A 21,552-nucleotide genomic window follows, 5' to 3' on the forward strand; every position below is an offset into this window, starting at 1 on the left:
GGAAAGGACTCACGTTGTTATTACACAGTACTATGGAACAGTTATTTCTGAACTTCAGATGGTCTTGAAAATAATATAATTCTTGAAGAAAAAGATGTAAAAAAATAAATAGTTTTGACCTTATTTTTCTACCTCTGAATGCTGGATGTATTGTCTTATCAGCTCCAAATGAAAACTATAATAATAAAATAAATAATAAAAATAGTAATAATGAAAATAAATATGTGTGCCTCCATTATTACATTGTACCTACATCAAGTGATATTTCAGAAGACATAACCAATTTATCCTTAGAATCTAAATAGGATATAGGAAAGCATTTCCAGGCAGAGAAAAGAGGCAGGGAGTGGCAAAGTTGAGAACAGGTATTTGATCTTACAGATGTTCAGGGCCTGAGTAGACTAAACCATGGATGAGCTGCCTATTATTGCACTAGTTCTGCTTCAAGTGTGAGGCTGGACCAGATGACCACTATGGTGGTTTTTAAACCAACACTTCTATGGTTCTATAAAATCCTCCACTTTAATATTAACTGATCTTCCACTTCATTGCTCTAGTTACCAAAGGAAGGCCTGTAATATTATCTCATTATTACTGTGGAAGTGTATTTTTTTAATATAAATGATATCTGGGAGTTCTTTTTTGAGGTTTACAATTTTAACATGCCACTATTTGTCAGTACACCCCTCTGCAAACATTCTACTCACACACAGCACCAGCAATGTGCTAGTCGGTAAAACAAACACAAGCTAAATATACTATTCCCTTCCCAGGGATCTAAGACACTAGTCATTGCAAATGGTCTATTTTCATTATTTAGACAAGATTTCAAGAGATCTCTTTCATACCAATGGTTGAATAGGACATTCAGATAACTTTCATGAGTCACATGTCAAAGTATATCACCAAAAAATAAAGACATTCAGCTTTGGAACGTTAGCCACAGTGCACGTGCCTGGTTTTGCCAGGGCAGCATGTTGAATTTCTGGATTACAGTTCATTCTCAGCAGTTCAGCAAAGGTTTACACATTGCATTGTAGCACTTCTTCCAGAACTAACCTGCATGAATGAGAACATCAGCCTTAGGAGAGCATCTTGCACGTGACCTCAGACTCTTGCCACTCAGCGAGCAGAGGAAACACTATCCTGACATAACGCTAAGCGTTGTGTTTCATGTGGTTGTTATAGGCATCCTCAGCTTCCTCCTTACTAGTGCTGTAATCCTGTGATCTGGAAGGGAGGACAGTGCTTTTCTAAATGAACTATAAATTCTGATAAGCTGTGCTGTAAAGAACTGTTAAGAGGGAGTAGCCTGTAAATATGTTGAAATGCAGATGCAGCAGGTACATCTGAGTCACAAGCTGTAGGATTCCTGTCTGCTTAAAGTTTTGATCTTGTGATTTACCTCAGCAGAATAACAGAGGGAAAAGGTTTTCATACGTGTACCTAGAAATAAGAGCTACAGTGTTTAAATGAGCCCCTAAGTAGCATTTCAATTTGCTATTCTGTCAGCTCATTTGTTAAAGTGAATAGTCACTAGTAACAAATAAGGAAAATAGCACAAGATAGAAAGAAAATTCTTACTCTTTTAAAAGCATAACGTCTTGTCTATTTCTTTTTCCATATGAAGGGAAAAACTTCTACATGTACAAACTGCCATAGTATTCAAGTAACAATGTAAATACACTCAAATAATGATGAAAAATACAAAAGACTACAAAAGGAGTAAATTGAAGAAATTACAAGTTATTGTCTTGTAACCTGTTTATGTTATTTAGGATTAGGAACAGGAAATCTTTAAAATGTCTTAGGTATTTCTGTGTGACCTTGACTAAACACCATGAAGCCTCTCTGCTCATTTTCCTTCCTGATGATTGGAAATTACAATAATTAAATTTCCTCCCAGGCTGGATGATGAAGCTTAATTTAGTAATGCCTTAAATATACGGTGTCATCCTTGAATGGAAAGGGCAACAAAATCCAAAATACATCTTTATTTAAATCCATCTAAAATTTTCTTCTTCTACTGATGGCCACAAACCATGAATTCATAACAATTATATTTCCTATCAGGAAAATTAAGACTTTTAAATTATTTTCCAGCAAGTCCCACTTACTTTATGGCAGCTTTTAAGATAGTAAATTCCATGCTGGTGAAGTGTGTCTTCATCCTTGTATCTTTCATGTTTATCTATAGCATATAAATAGTAACAATCAAGTAATTCCTTGTGAGTGAACTTCTCTTGAACCAGAAGTTAAACACGTAGTGGAAATTAATAGTCAAGCTAGAAGCATGCTGGTTCTGGTCCTACTAACTTTTGTGCAACAGTCTCTTTTTTTTGATAACTTGAAATGTTACAAAGATTGGATTTATCTCATGTCTTCCAAACTCTAGTAATATTGAGCCGACTCTTGTGCTCCTCTTCCAACCGTAGAAAAATGATTCAATACTATTTGGCACTGCAGGGAAAAGGATGGAATTGAGCTGACAAGGGAAGAAACATTCAAATACCGATTCAAGAAAGATGGAAAAAAGCAGTATCTAATTATTAATGAGACAACCAAGGAGGACAGTGGACACTACACCGTGAAGACCAATGGTGGGGTATCAGTTGCTGAACTAATTGTACAAGGTAGGTACAGGTGATATTACAGAACCAGAGAAGCTGAAAAATTAAAACAGGCTGAAAGGAACCTTCTCTGTGAAGGTGCACAGGGGTTGCATAACCCTCATGCTGGGGAAAAAGAAGGTTCTCATCAAGGAGAACTCTGACCCGTGTGCCGGATGTAACAGATACTCTGATAATAAGAGGCACTCAGCTACCAGTCCTGTTAAAGCCCTGCATGCTGCGGATTTCCCTTCAGATTTCACCTTTCCACAAACGGCTTGCTCCACCCCGGCCTTTTCTACTCAGTAAACCCACACCAGCTGTTTACTTACAGAGCTATTATGATTTGTTGATATGTCTCTTGATTGTTCTTGCAATATTAGAGAAAAAACTGGAAGTTTATCAGAGCATTGCGGACCTGACAGTGAAGGCACGTGACCAGGCTGTCTTCAAGTGTGAAGTTTCTGACGAAAATGTGAAAGGAATCTGGTTAAAAAATGGAAAGGAGGTGGTTCCAGATGAAAGGATAAAGATCTCCCATATTGGCAGGTTAGTTTTGTTTCAGAAAGCAAAAGGCACAGGCTTGGATACTGCATTACAGTCCACAGGAACTATTAGCTCAGGAGACAGGAATATAAAACAAGACTTTGTCCTGGCTCTAACTAAGAGGAAAAAGGTTAAAAGCCTTCTCATACGCAATCAACATATAATCACAGACTTACTTTGGTGTGTGTGCAGTCTTTGTGTTGGAACATTTTGTATGTATGGCATCATTGATGCATCAGCAGAATCCACTCTCAGTTTTCACTGAATTTTCATGTTTTGAATACCTTTGTTATTCAAACAATTTAGAAAACACATTGCTAACTTTAAAATTAGCAGTACTGTTTAGATAGATTAAGTGCATATGTATAAAACCCTTCAGAAATACTGGTGTTTGTATTAACACATACAGTTGTGCATTTCTGTGCTCAAGTTTCTTAGCAGCCTAACTACTACTGGAAACAGAGACCAAGAAAATTCAGAAGATGCATTACATCACATGTTAGGTAAAGCCTTCCTTGGTAGTCCCTCTCTGTATTCTGCTTTGAATTTACAAGGATGCAGCATCAATTTTTAGCTTTTTTTTCCAGAATCTATTGTAGTCACAATCTGAGCAAATGAAACAACTGCCCTTGCAAGCGTAAAGGACTGGACCAAAACAGAGAAATGGCTTCCTCTACTCAGACTAAAAGATGCATCTACTTTGGCGTGAAAAATCCAACGACATGTTGACATGGATTTGCTTGAATACTGAAAGTAAAGCAGTCTACAGTCCTGGTGGTTGTTGACTTGATATTAGGGCAAGGGGAGAAGAAATACTAATGTCAGTTAATAGCCTATAGCCTGTACCTTGTCTCTTGAGATATCCCTGCTTCTCCTGAAGAGGTAACATAAGGGAGTGGAATTTATTTTTTCATGTTTCCAGAATCCACAAGCTAACTATTGAGGATGTAACACCAGGTGATGAAGCCGATTATTCCTTCATCCCTCAGGGATTTGCTTACAACCTTTCTGCCAAGCTTCAGTTTTTGGGTAAGTTATCTTAGAATATGTAATGGCAATTCCAGAGGGATAAAATGATGCCATTAATCATAGTTATACTAGGAAAGAGTACGCAGAAACCTGCTACCTCCATGTAGGCACATGGCTTTTCCCAGTTATTTGGTGTTATTATCACAGTTTTACAGAGCCTGTTCTCCAGTTTACTGCATTTATCTGTTGATGTACATGCCTTATGAGGTTATAATAATGAACCATAGTTTAAAAGTTACTTTTTGGGTGGAAATGCTATGTAAGTTCTGTTTTCTGATCTATTTTTTCTACCCCTTTCCCCACTTTTTATTCCCCCACAGAGGTCAAGATTGATTTTGTGCCAAGAGAAGGTAAGAACAGCAGTCATTATTTATATGCAATTAAACATGATTTCAAGAGGAAAAGAAGCAGTGTTTTTTCATTTTTAATTTAATGTATGAATATTAATCCTTTTTTTCCCCCATAGAGAACATTCAAACTATATTTAAAACTTGTTTTCTCTGCTCTTGCTATAGAACCTCCCAAAATCCACCTTGACTGTCTCGGCCAAACCCCTGACACTATTGTTGTGGTGGCTGGGAACAAATTGAGATTGGATGTCCCCATATCAGGAGATCCAACACCCACTGTCATCTGGCAGAAAGTAAACAAGGTAATGTGTAACCTAACACAATGTCTGAGGCAAGGATGTCACAGCAGGAAACTTATTTTAATTCTCAAATCTTACTTTGATTTACAATTCTTAGTTACAAGTATTTTCATCTTTCTTTTTCTTTTTTTTTTTTTTAAACCCTCAAGAAAAAAATATTAAATACCTGCAATGCAGCTGTTTGGTATTTAGCTGTTTTTGTGAGAGTCATCCTGAACTGTTCTGTATCTGAACTATTTCCTGTTCTTCTATTCCAAAAGAAGGGGCTGAGTACATAGGAGTAGATGCAGTCAGTGGGATACCATACAGCTTTATTCTCTTCTTACCTCAGAGAAAAAGAAATAAATGATGAGTCATCCCCATCACCTTCACCTGATAGGAGTGACATGTTCTGGAGCTGGCAGTTTCTTTTTTAATCTTTCTCAAGAATTTACTGGGGTAAAACTGTATTTGGTATAATGAAAATAGAGGACACTTGCTATTTGCCTTATCAAAGCAATTACAATATATCAAAGAAAGAAACTAGAAGCTGGACACAAAATATTAAGTGAGCTTCCTTTCTGGCTATCTCAGAACATTCCCACCCCTCACCATCTGTGGGCTCTTGAGCTATAATTAGCACAAAACACAAACATACTTTGCGTAATATTCTACAGCATCATTGCACTTCCCATAGGTGTGGATACAGATAAAGTAATATTGCCAATTACATTAATCTCCCCAATCTCATTTCTCCATGATTCTTCCACATTCTTTGTTCAGGTCAGTGTATTTGATAACACTTAGGGCTTTTCTGCAATGCAGAATTGGCATGGAAACAAACAAAAAAACATTTGTCTCTTAGGAACAAAGATAAACTGATTCTCTCATACACAAGTTTCTCTGATAAAATGATGATTGGGTATCACACAACCCCTACACGTTGTTATTTCTAAGGTGTGAGGTCTCAACGTATGAGTTAAAGAAGCCAGTCTTGATTTGAAGGATGTGTATCATATACTTACTAATTAAATCCTAAACAAAGAGTGGCACAGCCTCAGAATACATTGTTTGATGTGTTACAGACCTGAGTATGTTTCTGACTGTTACAACATTTACATCGACTTACTATCTCACTGTTAGAGAAAGAAGCAATCCTTATTTCTGAAGTTACACAAGATGAGTAACTAGCACCACAGGACACAGTCAGATTCACAACCAGTTACAATTCTGCTGCAGGACTGTCATGCATCTTTGTTTGTTAAACTGTAAATCTGGTTTTGCTGACTTATCCTTCCCTTAATTCACTGCAGGACGATACACCTATTTCCATTTCTGCTTTTTACTTTTGTATCAGTTGATTTCCTTCCCAGGTCTGCTTGCTGCCTCACTTTGCTCTTCACTTTTCCTCACTCCTCCATATTCAATCTAACAAACCCATGGACTCTTCTCTGTCTGGTAGAAACAGCTTTACTGCTCTGCTCAGACTTAGCTGACATTCTGTGGTTTCTTTGCTTATCTAGAAAACTGACCTTGTTCGAAGCAATGATGATTCCATGACTGCGTCAGAAAACAGCAGTGATTTAAATTCTGACAATAAGGTAAGTTCCTTATTATTTATGCAGACACACAAATATGCTTAGTGTTTTCCAGATAAAAGGTCATATTCAGAAGGAAATAAAATTAAAGTCATTGGATATTAAAACTGGCGAAGCAAATAGCACATCAGACCCAACATCGTGCCTCACAATGGTCATTACCAAACACTTTGTATGGGCACAAGAGATCTGGGGAGTAATTTTAGGGTAAGATGCTGACTGAGGAAATCTCTTTCTAATTACCATCACCTGGTGGCTGGAGTATGAGAGATCAAACCAGTTATTTGAAAACTCTTTTTAATATATTTGTGAACATTTATTCATTTTTTGCCCCACTAACCTATGAGCTTCAGTAATAACTAGAGGAAAAAACCTAGGACAAAATCTTACAGGACACAGGAAGAGATGAGAATGGGTCAATAAAGGGGACTATGTATGCACAGAACAATGAAAGAAGATTCATTTTCCAACAAGTTTCCTTTTTGGCATAAATAACTTTTTTATTTTGATAGAATAAAAAAATATTTTATATTTATTATGCAACAATAAACCTTTCTCAGGGTGAGGATTCTGCTGTACTAGTCACTGTGCAGGCACATGTTTTCTAGTGGTTCCTGTTCTAAGTCTAAAGATACACAGGCACACAAAGAAGAAAGGAGCTTGTTATAAATGTACAGGCAAGTTGTGGTCATTATGTTTAGTCCTCAGCTCAGAGAAGAGTGGAAAGTTACCCCATATGACATTGTTGAGTGACAGAAATCACACTGATGCCATTAATGGTTACAAGAAATCTGGTAAATTTTTTAGAGGGAAATTGTTGAAATCCATGTGATCTGATGCCAAATGTAGATACTGTTGATCAGGAATATTAGCTCAACCATTTGAATTGGAATTTGCAAAACTCCTTGAATTTACACAGTGTCCAACTGTTATCCATGAAGCTCTTTCAGATGATCCTACTAGCTATCCCAAGTGGGAATCTGTGGAAATACTTAGTAACTTCTTTGAAACATAACTGGGTATGTGTAACTAGCAATTAATCTTAACAACCTGCAGACTTGCAGAACCAATATTCCCAAATGATATTTATGTGAATCACTTAGTCTATATTTTCTCTCTTCTACATACAGATAGAACTTGAAAAACTTCAAAGCTTTTCAATAATTTTATAATAGTCAATGATTTGAAGATTTTCAGCAGCTTACAGGCTCATCAGGCTGTCCCTGGCAGAATTTAAAATGTCTTTATCTGTTACTCTCACTGCCCACAGCTTCTGTTTGAGTCTGAAGGCAGAGTTCGTGTGGAGATGCATGAAGACCACTGTGTCTTCATCATTGAAGGAGCAGAAAAGGAGGACGAGGGAGTATACAGGGTTGTAGTCAAGAATCCAGTGGGAGAAGATAAGGCTGATATCACAGTCAAAGTTATTGGTAAGTGAAGGAAGGAAACAACCAGAGCACGAAAGCATCTAGAGTTCACTTAAATTCATCCTTCTCTAAAACTGAGGCAAGTTATGACTTTAGGCTTATAGAAACAGAAAAGGATCATAAAGACAGGAATGCTATCAAATCACAAAATTTGGCAGAAGTATTTTTCACAGGTAGTTCCCTTCGCCTTCTGTGCGATAAAGAACAACTCCCAGTAGAAATCAATGTATTTCCTTCTTATATACTTCCACTTTCAGGTGATCCAATAATTTTATAGATTGCATTCTGTTCTGAAGAATATACTTGTCTGAGATAAGAGAAACTTCTCGTCATTTTGATGTGGTTTATGTTTTTAAGCAAAGATTACTTCATCCTATAAGCAGTAAACGATTAATGGAAGAAAAAGACATAATGTATCTGATATAAAGAGATTGCCACTCTGAGTCACAGAAGAGCTGTGGGAAATATGATTTTGAGTCAGTAATTTTTATGAAGTTTTTCATAGCACTTAACTTTTTTATACCCTGTCACATATATGACAAAAGTTCAGGTTATAAGAAACTTAGAAATGATAAAGGAAAATTACTTTCACCTACGGTATTGGAATTGAGAATTCACTGCTTACGTGAATAAGTCTCTTTTAATCTTTTATAAATCCTAAATCAAGATATTTAATATGAATACCTCCAAAGTAACAAAATATGCAGAGATATGCAGCATTGTGTTCTATATAGAGTTTATTCTAGAGGAAATGGGAAACCCTGGAGCAAGCTCCTCTTACAGAACAGAATTACCTTGTTACCTTACATTTTTTAAAAAAGTTGATTGTGTCTGGGAAGAACAAGGGAGCTGAATGGTATTTAAAGGAAAACCAACCTAATGTAGAAGCAACAAAGTGCAGGATTCACTTTAGACCAAGATAACACATTGTCAATTGTACCTGCTGCTATCAGCAAAAGCTGTATCAATATGATACAGAAAAATGGTTAAAGAAAAATACTTCATTCACTTGTATACAGAAATCAAAACTGTAACAACTCTCATTCATTCTCACGCTTCCTTCAGATGTTCCTGACCCTCCAGAGGCTCCCAAGATCAGCAACATTGGAGAAGATTACTGTACTGTGCAGTGGCAACCCCCTAAATATGATGGTGGGCAACCAGTACTTGGTAAGAAGTGATAAAATATAAAGTCCCCAGCAGCCTTGCCTATATTTTTTGCTGCTCCTTTGAAATGGCACAGAAGGATTCTCTATGTTTACTCACTCTAGGAAGGCTGACCCTCAGAAACTTACTACTCTAATATATCAAACCTTCAAACTGCTCTAGAATCTGGCCCTTCAATTTTAGGGACAGAGTGCCCCCTACCCATGCTATTTAAATCAGAGAAATATTTCAGCAAATAAGTTACCAAAGCACAAGCAGGTGATACCAAAATTAAATATTCTCATTCAAGAGTGAAATTTTAGGTGTGTACACAGGCCTTTGGACTTCTCTAGGAATACCAAAACTGACATGTGGCCACCTCAGTCATCAACTCCATTCGTCTGCAGTCTCAAGCACTCATGTAGTAGATGTTTCTTTTATAAAACTACTTCATAATTCTACTTCATACACACCCACATGCCACATGTCACAAAACACTTTTCAATCATTTTAATGACCTTAAAATCTGTACTAAAAACTAGAGGCCAAAGTTATCGTGACATACAGCAAATGAACAGAAGCAATCAAGAATATCACTGACATAATTTAAAGTTCTTTGCAGATCATAGTATTTTTTAGATAGAACTCACTGTGATCCTCAGAAGCAACAGAAAATAATGTAGGGTCTTGGCCAATTTTAGAGGAAAATTCTTCTGGACTCCAAATCTAGCAATTTCATAGAATCACAGACTGGTTTGGGTTGGAAGGGACCTTAAAGCTCATCCAGTTCCAACCCCCCTGCCAGCAGCAGGGACACCTTCCACTAGACCAGGTTGCTCAAAGCCTCATCCAACCTGGCCTTCAACACTTCCAGGGATGGGGCACCTACAGCTCCTCTGGGCAACCTGTTCCAGTGACTGACCACCCTCACAGCAAAGAATTTCTTCCTCATATCTCATCTCAATCTCCCCTCTTCCAGTTTAAAGCCATTATCCCTTGCTCTGTCACTACATGCCCTTGAAAAATTTGTTTAATAAAGATCACTGGAATTTGAGTTTCTTTTTTTAAAAAAAAAATACACTGAAAGCTATATGGACTCGCATGGGAACAGAAATGTCCTAAAATTCTTTTAACCTCTTGCACAGTATCTGGAAGAGAGGAATTTGTGTTTGCTTCTAAATATTTGGACTTCATTCAGTTTCACAAGAATAAACTCATTTAATTCAACAGATGTGCAGGAATAAACAAGATACTATTGGGCCAGTCCTTTGTGGTTTCATCTGTTCTGACAGGAAGCAAGCAAGAATTCAACAACTTAAACTGCTGTGTGCAAAGACACATACCAGTTGCTGTCCAGTTACCACAGCAAAAACCCCTCCTTGAATATGCAAAGCCCATGATTTGCTTTTGTAGAGTTTTCAGGACACATATTTTGTAAAGTTCTTTGTTTTGTTTTCACTGTCAAAGGAATGACTTTGTTAACATTCCTCTGAAAAGCCTTGGCACTACATGAGGAGGTTTCTTCAGTTAGCACAGGACTGTACTCCAAATAGAGCTGGACTAAGACACCTGGGGAGGGGAACCAAGATGCAGCACTGTCCATTCAAACAAAGCTTTAAAAGCAAGTTTAAAAGGCAGGGGGGAAAGACATATGGGGAAAAGACATATGCATTCTTATCTGTCTTCATATTGTTACAGATGGCATCGTAGAAAATCTGCTATGGTCTTTATTAGCCATATCCAACAGACAGAGAAAATAAATTCACACCCATCTTCACTGTTACACAAACCCTCCATGGGATCTCATGTACTTTTTATATGGCTAAAGCAGTATCTTTATCTATCATACATTCTGTGCATTTGGAGAAACAATCTGCTTCACCAAATGTCACCAATAGTACTACTACTGTCTTTTTACCTCCTTTTTAAAATGTATTTATTTTTAAATTGCAATTCTGGTATGCCACAGTGAAGAAGTGTCTCAGTTCTGACAGGAAACTCTGCATATCTAAAATATCAGAAAAACAGAAACCGAGTTGCTGAAACTTCTCTCAGTCTCACAGACCCTGTTGAAGAGAGAAAAAAAGCAAGAACAGGTCAAAGGAACCATAAGTTCTTTGCTTAAAGCATTCAACTTTGTTTAAAAGCCACTGAAATGAAGCATGGCAAGAGTAACTTTATACATCAGAAGTGATGATACAACCTGTCAGCTCAAAGGTACTTTCATCACTCATTTCCCAAAACATGCTGTAGACACCCATGCTTTTAATATAACTAGAAGGAAAGAAACAGTTGATAACTCCTTGGTAGCAGGTCACTGGAAAGTAATTTATACAAATGTTTTCAATGTGATATACAACCATCCTCCACATTAAGGATCCAGAATCAAAGATTCCATTCCCAGTTTTGGGAAATGAGAAGTTTATTTTTTAAACTGGCAACCCAGCCTGACTTAGTCATTCTGCAAAACAGCAGGTAGTGTGGGGAAGGCTGAGGATGCTGAGGGGGTGAGGGAGATGTACTGAAGACCTGGATTCTGGGCATACAGATGACATCTAAGCCATACTACAGATCCACAGCGCATCCAGCTCTCATACAGGGTCACTCTTCTCCCCAAAGGAATTGGAGCAATGAAAATGGTGTGTGGCCAGGACTCACTGCACAATAGAGCTGAAGCAGAGCTGGGATCTGTATTGTCTGGGAAGCTCGCTGCAATCCCACCACTTAGCAATGGACACAGGTCTAACATAAGTTCTGTTATAAATCATTTAAACCCCCCCCCCAAAAAAAAAACACAACACAAAAAAAACACAACACAAAAAAAGCCCAACAACAACAAACCACAAAGGGAAGTGTCCAACTGTTCTTCCAACTAATTTCTTGCTTCGGGATTTATGCTGTTAGTCAAGATTAGTGAATTGCAGCAGAACGTAAGAAATAAATTAATTTTGTAACTCTCTGTCTCATCTTACACATTTCAAGGCAATTTCTCCTTCCCTGAAAGGGCTTTCTGTCCAACAGCTGTCTCTCATGCATTTCTCTGCCATTAGCAGTGAACCACTGCATTCTCACCAGAAAGGATTTACCATTTAGCTCTGCTAATCTCTCTATTTTGCATTCATCTAAATACCTTAATAGTAGTGTATAGCATGCAAAATAAGCTTAAAGCCTAAGAGCAGACACAGACAATTCTAAATAACTTCTACTATTAAAAGTATAATTATTCAGGTACAAAGGTCAGATAGAAGAACAGTAATACAAAAGGAAACTGCAGGAAAATGCCAAAGCTTCACACAATTCAGTTATACACAATAATTCTGAATCACATCTGGCTCTTTTATACCACTGGGGTGGGGAAAAAAAAAAAAAGTTTATTTTCTTTTTTCCTGCATCTGAGATAATAATAATTTGCAGTTCTTTTTCATCATAAGAGCTATCCTTTCCAGGCTATATTTTAGAGAGAAAGAAGAAGAAGAGCTATCGATGGATGAGACTGAACTTTGACCTTTTAAAAGAGCTAACCTACGAAGCCAAGCGAATGATTGAAGGAGTAGTTTACGAGATGCGGATTTATGCCGTGAACTCTATTGGCATGTCCCGGCCAAGCCCTGCCTCGCAACCCTTCATGCCAATTGGTGAGTTTTACCATACTCTGTATTACTGCAAAGAGAAAACCAAGACAGGACAATTTTCACCTCTTCTCCTCAACTCCCCTTATACCTATAAAGGAAAAATGTTATCAACCATCTCTATATTCTATATTTAATCAACCTTTTCCTTTGTAATCTTCCTCTTCTCTATCTCTCATTCCCCTTCCTGAGAAGCATAGAGGTTCCAGTTTCATGAAATTGCTGATGAATTTTTAGTTGTTATAATTAGAAGTGTGAGAGTCAAGCTGGATCTGGAAAGGAGGAGCACTAATTGACAGAAATTTCCCTGTCCCTGTCAGCTTCTCCCATTCCCTTATGGGTACATCACAGTATCCCACCCAGTACTCCCTTAATCCTGGCCCTCTCCACAGCTAAAAGGATAGCTGATTAAGAAAATATTTGAGGAATGATTTTCTATAAATAATCCTTCCCAACACAGCAGTGCAGTGTCTCCTGCAGTCCCTGAGCAAGGAGCAAACTAAAGGAGTCCTCAGGAAGCCTTCCTGCTAAGAGCTTTAGGAAGAAGACCCACAAAAATACAAATAGCTGGAGATTAGAATGACTAGAGTGGCTAAATCTACAAATATCAGTGAAGGGGGACAGCCTGCTGAAGGAGATAATGTAAAAGATGCAGTGAAGGGGTCAGAAGGAAAGGATGAACTGCAAGAAGGGTCTCTTAATTCTGGATTTCCAACACACAACAGCTGGTCTGCAAGAAAAGAGGGCAAACGAAAACCATCAAGAGGAGCTACTGAAAAAAAAGGTCCAAAGTTTTCATGGGATAGGCAGAGTTTTACTTGATTAAGGATAAAGTTCACACTTACTGCTTCAGAGAAGAGGTTTGGGGTTTTGATCGTGTACTGTGTGGTTGTGTACGCTCCCAACTGCCTTTGCCTCCTGTGTGCTGTTCACAGTCCTTGCTGCCATTTGAATATGAAAAATTTTGACACAGCTATAGAATGGGTGATATTTTTTCTTTTTTTTTTTCTTTTTTTCTTTTTTTTTTTTTTACAATAACTTCTGGAACTAAGATAATTTTCAAACAGTTGCACAGTTTATAAACCTGTATTTAACTTACTTTATATATGAAATATTTCTAATACGTAAAATCTGTTATGTATATTCAAAAGATGTTCAGTTTATAAGACATATACACAGGGCATGCCAAACATGCATTTCTTTACCATGATTGCTTTTATGCCATGTATACTAAATTTTATGTTCCAGCACTCCAAATGTTATTTTGAAAAAAAGTCATCTTTCTGTTTGCTTTTTGGAATCGATGATTTCACAGTAGCATTTGTGTGTATTTGGGATTCTTCAGCAAGGGCTTTCTTTTCTTTATAGTTTTCTAATTAGTAGACAGCAGTCGTGCTTAAGACGACTGAATTTAGCTAATGGTCTTCCTGAACTATGGGTTTAAAAAGAGCCACTCCTGTTCTGAAAAGAGATGAAATAGCTATATTCAAATGAAGTGAAAATTTTTCAGCCCCGAAATATTTTTCTCAAGCGTGTCTCTTTTACAAATGTTCAAATCAGAACTAGTGTTTCTATAAACAAGTAGTCGTAACTTTTGGTCACTTTCTCCACTGTTAGAGGAAAATGAGCAAAGTCAAATTTAGCCACTGATCAATTTGGTCCTCTGACTATATTAATTTTGTCTAACTACAATCAGGGTGTAAGTACAGCATATGAATTGTATACATTATCTTTTCTAAACTTTTCTGCAGACTTCTGATGACAATTTGACTCCCTTCTACAACTTTTCTTTCTTCACTGGCTTTTGCTTATAAGGGAGCATATGTGAATAGGAACCACTATCTTAACCTCTTGTTTTCTCTCCCTATTACAGGAATCTTAAGCTGCATTTCTATTAAATGAAGTGTTAGGTGTTACATTTTACAACTGAGCTACAGATAGATTTATTTTATTAAAATAGATAGCGGTCTACAATTCAGCTGCCAGCCACTCCTCCTGTAGCCTTTGAATCCTCACAGTTATATTGCTATTTCTCAGAATTTACTTCTACGTCTTTCCTTATAGCTCCTCCAAGTGAACCAACCCACTTCACAGTGGAAGATGTTTCTGACAGCACAGTTGCCTTGAAGTGGAGACCCCCTGAGCGGATTGGGGCCGGGGGATTAGATGGTTATATTGTGGAATACTGCAAAGATGGATGTAAGTAAGCACAAGTACTAGGCAGCAGCAATAGAACATAATATTAAGATACTACAATTGCAATAGCTTCACTGCAATATCCCAATAAACTAACTACATCCAGTATCATTACATTTGAACTCTGATCTATAGCTAAGATCCTCGCTAACCATCACCAGACTTGCCATGAAATAACTGTAAAACCATGAAATTCCTATCAACCATAACGTCATCTTCACAGTCATCATAAACTTTAATACAGAAAAGCAGGACAGAAATACCAGTGCTGTTCTGTAGTCAATACTATGAACTTTGCAGCATTCACAAAGTGCATATTCCTTAAAACTAATATAACATGACTGTAACAACATCTGTCAAGCTCTCAAGTAACTGTTACTTTATCTCATTTAACAGTATTGGTCTGATAATAAAGAGTACAACTGCATTGTATCTACAACACTCGATTTACTGTTATGCTACAACATAACACTTATGTCATAAAAATCAAATAACAAATTTATAATCACTTCAGTCATGGAATTTTCTGACACTAAGCTCAACTGCCATATAACCTAAACTAGGATTTTTACAGTGTATCATTCATCTCAAAATAATTTAGCGACTTTAACGAGATATCATCATGGAATTACCAGAATCCCTATGTCATTGCCACAGAATGATTTCACCAGTCATACTTCTCTGTCACTAAAGTAAACAAGGAATCCCTAAGAATTCTGTTCTACAGTAGCAATTGAGAAGTTAATTATAAATTCCAACAATTATGTGCCCTATTGTGGCTCTCACCAATCTGTTTGGATGCCTTGGGGCATATTTCAAGGGGAAAAAAAAAAAAGTCAAATTAAGGCTTTGCATTCTTGCTAAAAATACTTCCAAATTCTCTCCCTCTCCCCCTTGCTGATGACAATAAATGTAGAGAAACCCCCTAGGTCTAAGCTCTACAAAACAGAACGCTAAAGGACAAAGATGACTCCCTTACCCTCAGCTATTTTGAATGAACAAAGTGTATATATCCCTTAACTCTATGTGTCAACACATTTTCTAGATCCAGAGTTCTTTTTCAAGCTTAGTTTATTCCCTTTTAAGTGTGGTATTGCATCTTATAAATTCATTTTATTCTAACACAAAATTACTTTGAATTGTAGATAAGGCATCAGTTTGAAAAAATAATACACTATTCCAATATGCCAATCCTGTACTTGCAGCTACAGAATGGATTCCAGCTCTCCCTGGCCTAACCGAGCGCACATCTGCGCTGATTAAAGACCTGGTCACAGGGGACAAACTTCATTTCCGTATCAAGGCTATAAACTTGGCTGGTGAGAGTGGAGCAGCAATAATCAAAGAGCCTGTTACCGTTCAAGAGATCCTGCGTGAGTATCTACACTGAATAAAACTTATTCATCTCTCTCCTCTGGTCAAAATTCTAGTGATGTACACATGCAGAAAAACTCTGGGGCTGACAAGCCTGTGCCTCCTTCTGAGGATAACACCCAAAAAATTCTTTCACCTTGACTAGATGCCCAATATCTTCTGATTCTGAGAACATTACTATACTGTCCAGGTATTATATTTCTAAAGCATAGCTCTTAAAACAAAATCCTACTTCTTTCAAAACACGGACATTTCACCTCTTGTGAGGGCACTGTCAGCATTTAAGAGAAACATTTTTTAGTATTTACCTCTCTGCTGGAAGAGATGTTATGTTACTGCAAAATGACTGTGTTGGCTAAAGATACTTGAAATTAAAGATATCTTTAAATAAAAGCACTTATCTGCACTTGATCATCCTAGGTTATTAATTAACACCTTGTATATCACCCAACAGCAGTAGATTATAATTCATTTGACTGGAGTCCAAAAGATATCAAGAGCTGCTAACAGTGGATTCCTCAACCTTGACTCTGACTCACACAAAGTGTCTGCCAGAGTCTCACTGACAGTAAGATGATTCAGTGTAAATGAAACGAAGTTAGAATGCATCTCAAAACCAAATGGACATGAAGACAGATATTCCAACTGTATATTAAGAAATTCTTCCTATAAATGAAGAATTCCTAAGAATAAGGAACATATGGAGAACACAGAAAGCTTTCCAATAAGGCAAAGGAAAGCAGGGACAGATTAAAAAAAGGTCCTCTTTTTGTTAGTGAAAAGTAAGCTGCTACAACGAGACTCCACTCCCTCCACCTCAAAGAAATTACTATAACTGAATGACCATAGACAGGTTAAGGAAATCCACTGATTGCTCTGCTTTCTGAGTAAGTCCATAAATACCTCCAAATGGCAATTTACAAGGAGATGCAGTATCAATATAGCAATAGATTAATCATAGTCTATAATCACTCTTATTCCAATACACCCTTTTTCCCATCCTTTCTCCTGAACTGATAAAGTTCTCCAAAGAATCAAAGTCCACATAGAAGGCTCACATCTAACAGAAGTCACCCAGATCCGGCATTTCAGATGCGAGACAGCTTCAAAAATCCTGCAGTCATTGAATTCTGCTTGGTTTTAAATACATAACCAGGATTTGCTACTAAATGTTTATCCAGTAGACAAATACATTTGAAAGTACTTAGAGAACTAACTACTCCCTAACTGTATAAACAGTGTTTGCACAATTTTCTTATGCTTACAAGTATCCAAGCCTCTTCTCTTTGGTGTTTTGTTTTATTTGTGCTATAAGTAATATTGCAAGTTATCAAAAGCTTTGTATTTGATGTACTAATGCTTAACTGCAGAGCGTCCCAAAATCTGGTTGCCACGCCATCTCAGACAGACTCTGGTGAAGAAAGTGGGTGAAACAATCAATATTGTGATCCCTTTTCAGGTATGTATCAGTTTTTATTTTGTCATGGCTATTTATCATTACTTACCTAATTTCCCTTATGCAAGTTCCCATTGCTTCACTGCTTAAGTAGTATTACATAAAGTGTGGCTGATGATTTAAAAACCCTCTCAAACATTAAAGAAAAGGGGAAAAAATAAAGTCACTTTACTTTCAGTCACAATTTTTTTTACAGTCACACTTTCTTCCATAATGCCTCTTTTTGGGGCAGAAGAAAAAGTAAGTGTCTGTCATAGTAAGTGCAAGCTCGTTCTTGCTTATTGACCATAGGATGCATCTTAAAGACAGTAATGCACAAAAGCCCAAGAACTCAACCAACTGCTTTTCTGGAGCCAATGTACATGATGTTGTTGGGCAACTTCTTCGCTAAAAGTGTGTATGTTCATTTCTGAAAGGCTGAGTTTGTACATAAACAGAATATCACAATTGGCCCTATATAGAATCTGTGTGTCTACAAAGAATAGCTTGGGTATTAGTGTACCTGAGCTCAAAGTATAGAAAAACCATAGGATGCATGGAACTATACCTGCCACTATGGCATGCACAAAATTGCCAAAATATACACACAGGCTGACCTAACAAGTTACCCTGTCTGAGCTTTTCTACAGTTGTACAAGCAACTGATCAAGTTGACTATTAATGACTATTCGTAAAACACCACCTGCATTTTTTTCAGATGCAGGACTATTATCAATACAGTGCAAGAACTAGTGTGTGAAAGGAAACAGTTTTCTGAATGAGACATAGAAAAAGAAACTATAAATTGCAAATGCTGGCTCTGACAGAGATATCCTCAGTAATAATAGATTGAATCTAGTCCTCACTTATAACCTGAAGAAAGTAAAGTTTCTCTGCTGTCCAGGTTTGACATTTATGAAAATATAATCACTGTTATAAGTGAAGAGTTTTGAAATTCTCATGTAAAGGATGCTGGAGATATACAAAACTTTTTCAGCAAGGGAGACATATAAGCACACATTACCAATATTATTTTGTTTGGGCAGTACCAGCAAGAAAAAAGAAAAACCCCCAAAAACCTATATAAGAGCAAAATCTACGTCAAATTAAATACACATGTCTCTTGCCCTGTGGTTACTGGGTTACATGAAAAGTTGCTTTTTCACAAAGATATACCTAATCAAGAAACAGCTGCAAACCAATACATGGAGTAACTGCCTTGAATTGCATGCTTGCACTACTTCGATATAATCACATTTATTTTTTTCTTTCACATTTCTTATCTCCAAAATTGCTAAAATGACCCTTTCACTGAGGTCCAGCCACATGCAAAATTAACAATTTTACACCTGCTATTTCTGAGTTGTGCAAGTCTTTAAAAAAATAAATGAAATAAACAGATATTTTTGCTGCTTTGATGTCCGAGTTGAAGAAAATTTGTACAAAATTGACGAGCTGTCCTGTAAGCAGAGGAACTGATAAAGTTTGGAGTTTTACAGATTGGTGTTTTATGTCCCCTATATCACCATCTTCCCAGCCTAATAACCCAACTCTTTTGCTTCAAGCAGCCTCACTGCAATATTCCCAGATTTTTGCCAGTTCTTTGCCCCACTCCCCTAGGCAGTCCTAGCTGACACGTCCTCAGTTCCCTGGGCCAGAGAAAGTACATGTAGCAACTAATCCAGAGCTTCATCTATCCTGCCTGATCATTCAGCTCTTGCCAAACAAAGCAGATAAAAATCAAGTCTTCCCTGACTTTTTCTCAGTGGGGACACTAACTGAGGTTTCGGTGTTTCATCCTGTCATCAGTTTTCAAAAAAAATGTACCAAGTTAATCTCAGAGATTTCTAGTGCACTGGCAAATTTAGCTGAAATGAACCCACTGATTCAAAAGTTATTTGAGTAGCTGACTGACAGACAAATCATGTGTTGGTATAAACTCTTATCTTCTAAAAGTTAAGGCTAACAAAAAATGCTAAAATCTATCAACACCAAATTTTAGCCTGGGAACAAAACCAGATGATTTTAATTCAAGAGGTATTTTTTGAGGGAATTAAATTGTAATAGCATTGAACTGCAGCTATAGCTACAATTCTTAATACTGCAAAAGCTATTTAGATTATGCAAAACTGAGGATCTTTCAGAAAAAGCAAAGCAAAAAGAACATTTCATTTTCATTTTGACAAAGTTTAAATCACTGACCAATTCTATGGAAGAAAACAACTCTAATAGATACAATTGCCATCTTCAAATTACAAAGAGGATCTAGGAGAAAGTACAGAAACACTGGGATTACTGTGAACCCTGAGCTAAGGGACACAAGCAGGCAGAATATTATCTAACCAAAGTGTAAGTCAGAGTCCTCTACTATTTGCAGTTTCTGTGCAATCCTGCCAGTGACCTCTGTGGTCACTACTGTGTCATTTAACACTGAAATTCTATTAATTACCTTGTCAAAGTATCCTGGGCCAAATGCTATTTGCAAATTTATTTAAATCTTTAGATTAAAATGTACTGAAAAGTACAAGTGTGACTTTAATACTAACCCTTTTTCTGTTGAGTGCATTAAGCAGCTGGAACATTCTGCTGAAAGGAAGGGAATCAACACATTATTGTTTCAAAATTAACTACATGGGCACATGATTGAAGGGATTTTATGTGCTGTTAGTGAATAAAATTCACAGTATTACTGAGCAGTTTTCTTGCCCATCATCCATGTGTGAATATAAACACTGAAAAGTATTTAAATTCATTCTTCCCTGGCAGTAAACTCCCTGAAGTTTCTCTGGTGTGTTCTTTACCCACTCTGTCACTCACTGTTCTCTCTCAGATTACCTATTACACATTGCAGAAATCCAATCCTCTGATATGTATTAGGAACATGCTTTCTATCTGTTTATGCTTTTCACAGCCTATAAATATAAGAGTATATGAAAACCAACACTTTGAACACTTGCAATCTTTCACTGGCACTCACAGCACCTCAAAACAGGAGGTGCTGTGAGTGAACAGATCTGATCAGCCACACCAGAATACCAGCAGCAGCAAAGCTTGATTTACAGTCAAGATATTTCTTATGACAGCCATAATGCTTTGGTTTCTCATCCCCATTTTTGCCAAGATATTCAGGGCTAGATCTTCAATTCACCTCATTACTCAATCCATCAAGAAGTATTAAATCTTGTAATCAGTCTGAAAACCTAGCCAAGTATTTGTCTTGACAAATTAGAAATTTAAATAAAATTTCCATATAATTAAACCATTTTAAGTAGATTGTTTTTATTTTGAAAGCATTCCCCTAGCCAAAATTTTCAAGTAGAATCCTCATATCATTTTAAAATATACATATACGTAGAAAGTAAAATAGAGTCCATTCTTTTCAAGTTCACCAATAATCAGACACAGGTATGGGGGGAAAAAGCTTGCAACACCACATCCTTTTACTTGCTCAGGAATTTTTACTATAGTTTCCAGCTGAAGGTCTTTCTCTAATAGGTTTTGGTAAGGATTCTATGAAATGAGACCAGGGTGAAGCTACACTAGAACTGGACAAAATAATCTTGTACCTAGTATTTCAGAGCTAGACACCTGAGCTGACAACAGTCCTTGGCAGAAAGCAGTAAGAAAATCAGTTACCAGGTGGGGAAAACAGAAGATCCAAAAACATTGCCCATTGAAGGTTTGTTATCAGCCCTGGTGTAAAATCAATCACAATACATCTGATGATTTAGATGTTAGAAAAAAGAGCATTTATTAAAGAATAGCAATTTCTAGGTGTTTTAGAAGCCCTTTAAGTGTAATTTTGGATGTACTTTGGCCTGACTTCTTTTATAAAAGAAGGGTTTTTCTAATAGCACAGAAAAAGAAAATGATGCTGCACAGACTTCCTGGCAAACACCAGACAAACCTGAAACAAAGGTGCAGCAAAGCACAAA

The 21,552-nt window shown here is 37.0% G+C and overlaps 1 protein-coding gene across 1 annotated transcript in view; it reads left to right on the forward strand.

Annotated features, from left to right (window-relative positions):
* The window catches only part of LOC104530022 (myosin-binding protein C, cardiac-type), a 62,996-nt gene that overhangs the window by 28,715 nt on the left and 12,729 nt on the right, over positions 1 to 21,552 (forward strand). The window contains 12 exon segments of the mRNA XM_029086625.1: positions 2,467 to 2,633; positions 2,993 to 3,158; positions 4,078 to 4,184; positions 4,505 to 4,534; positions 4,700 to 4,836; positions 6,336 to 6,413; positions 7,681 to 7,840; positions 8,903 to 9,007; positions 12,430 to 12,618; positions 14,677 to 14,811; positions 16,014 to 16,181; positions 17,553 to 17,641. Of these exon segments, the coding sequence (XP_028942458.1) occupies positions 2,467 to 2,633; positions 2,993 to 3,158; positions 4,078 to 4,184; positions 4,505 to 4,534; positions 4,700 to 4,836; positions 6,336 to 6,413; positions 7,681 to 7,840; positions 8,903 to 9,007; positions 12,430 to 12,618; positions 14,677 to 14,811; positions 16,014 to 16,181; positions 17,553 to 17,641 (1,531 nt within the window).

This window comes from Antrostomus carolinensis, unplaced genomic scaffold (genome assembly GCF_000700745.2).
Source record: "Antrostomus carolinensis isolate BGI_N321 unplaced genomic scaffold, ASM70074v2 scaffold18520, whole genome shotgun sequence".
In the NCBI taxonomy this organism is placed as follows: Eukaryota; Metazoa; Chordata; class Aves; order Caprimulgiformes; family Caprimulgidae; genus Antrostomus; species Antrostomus carolinensis.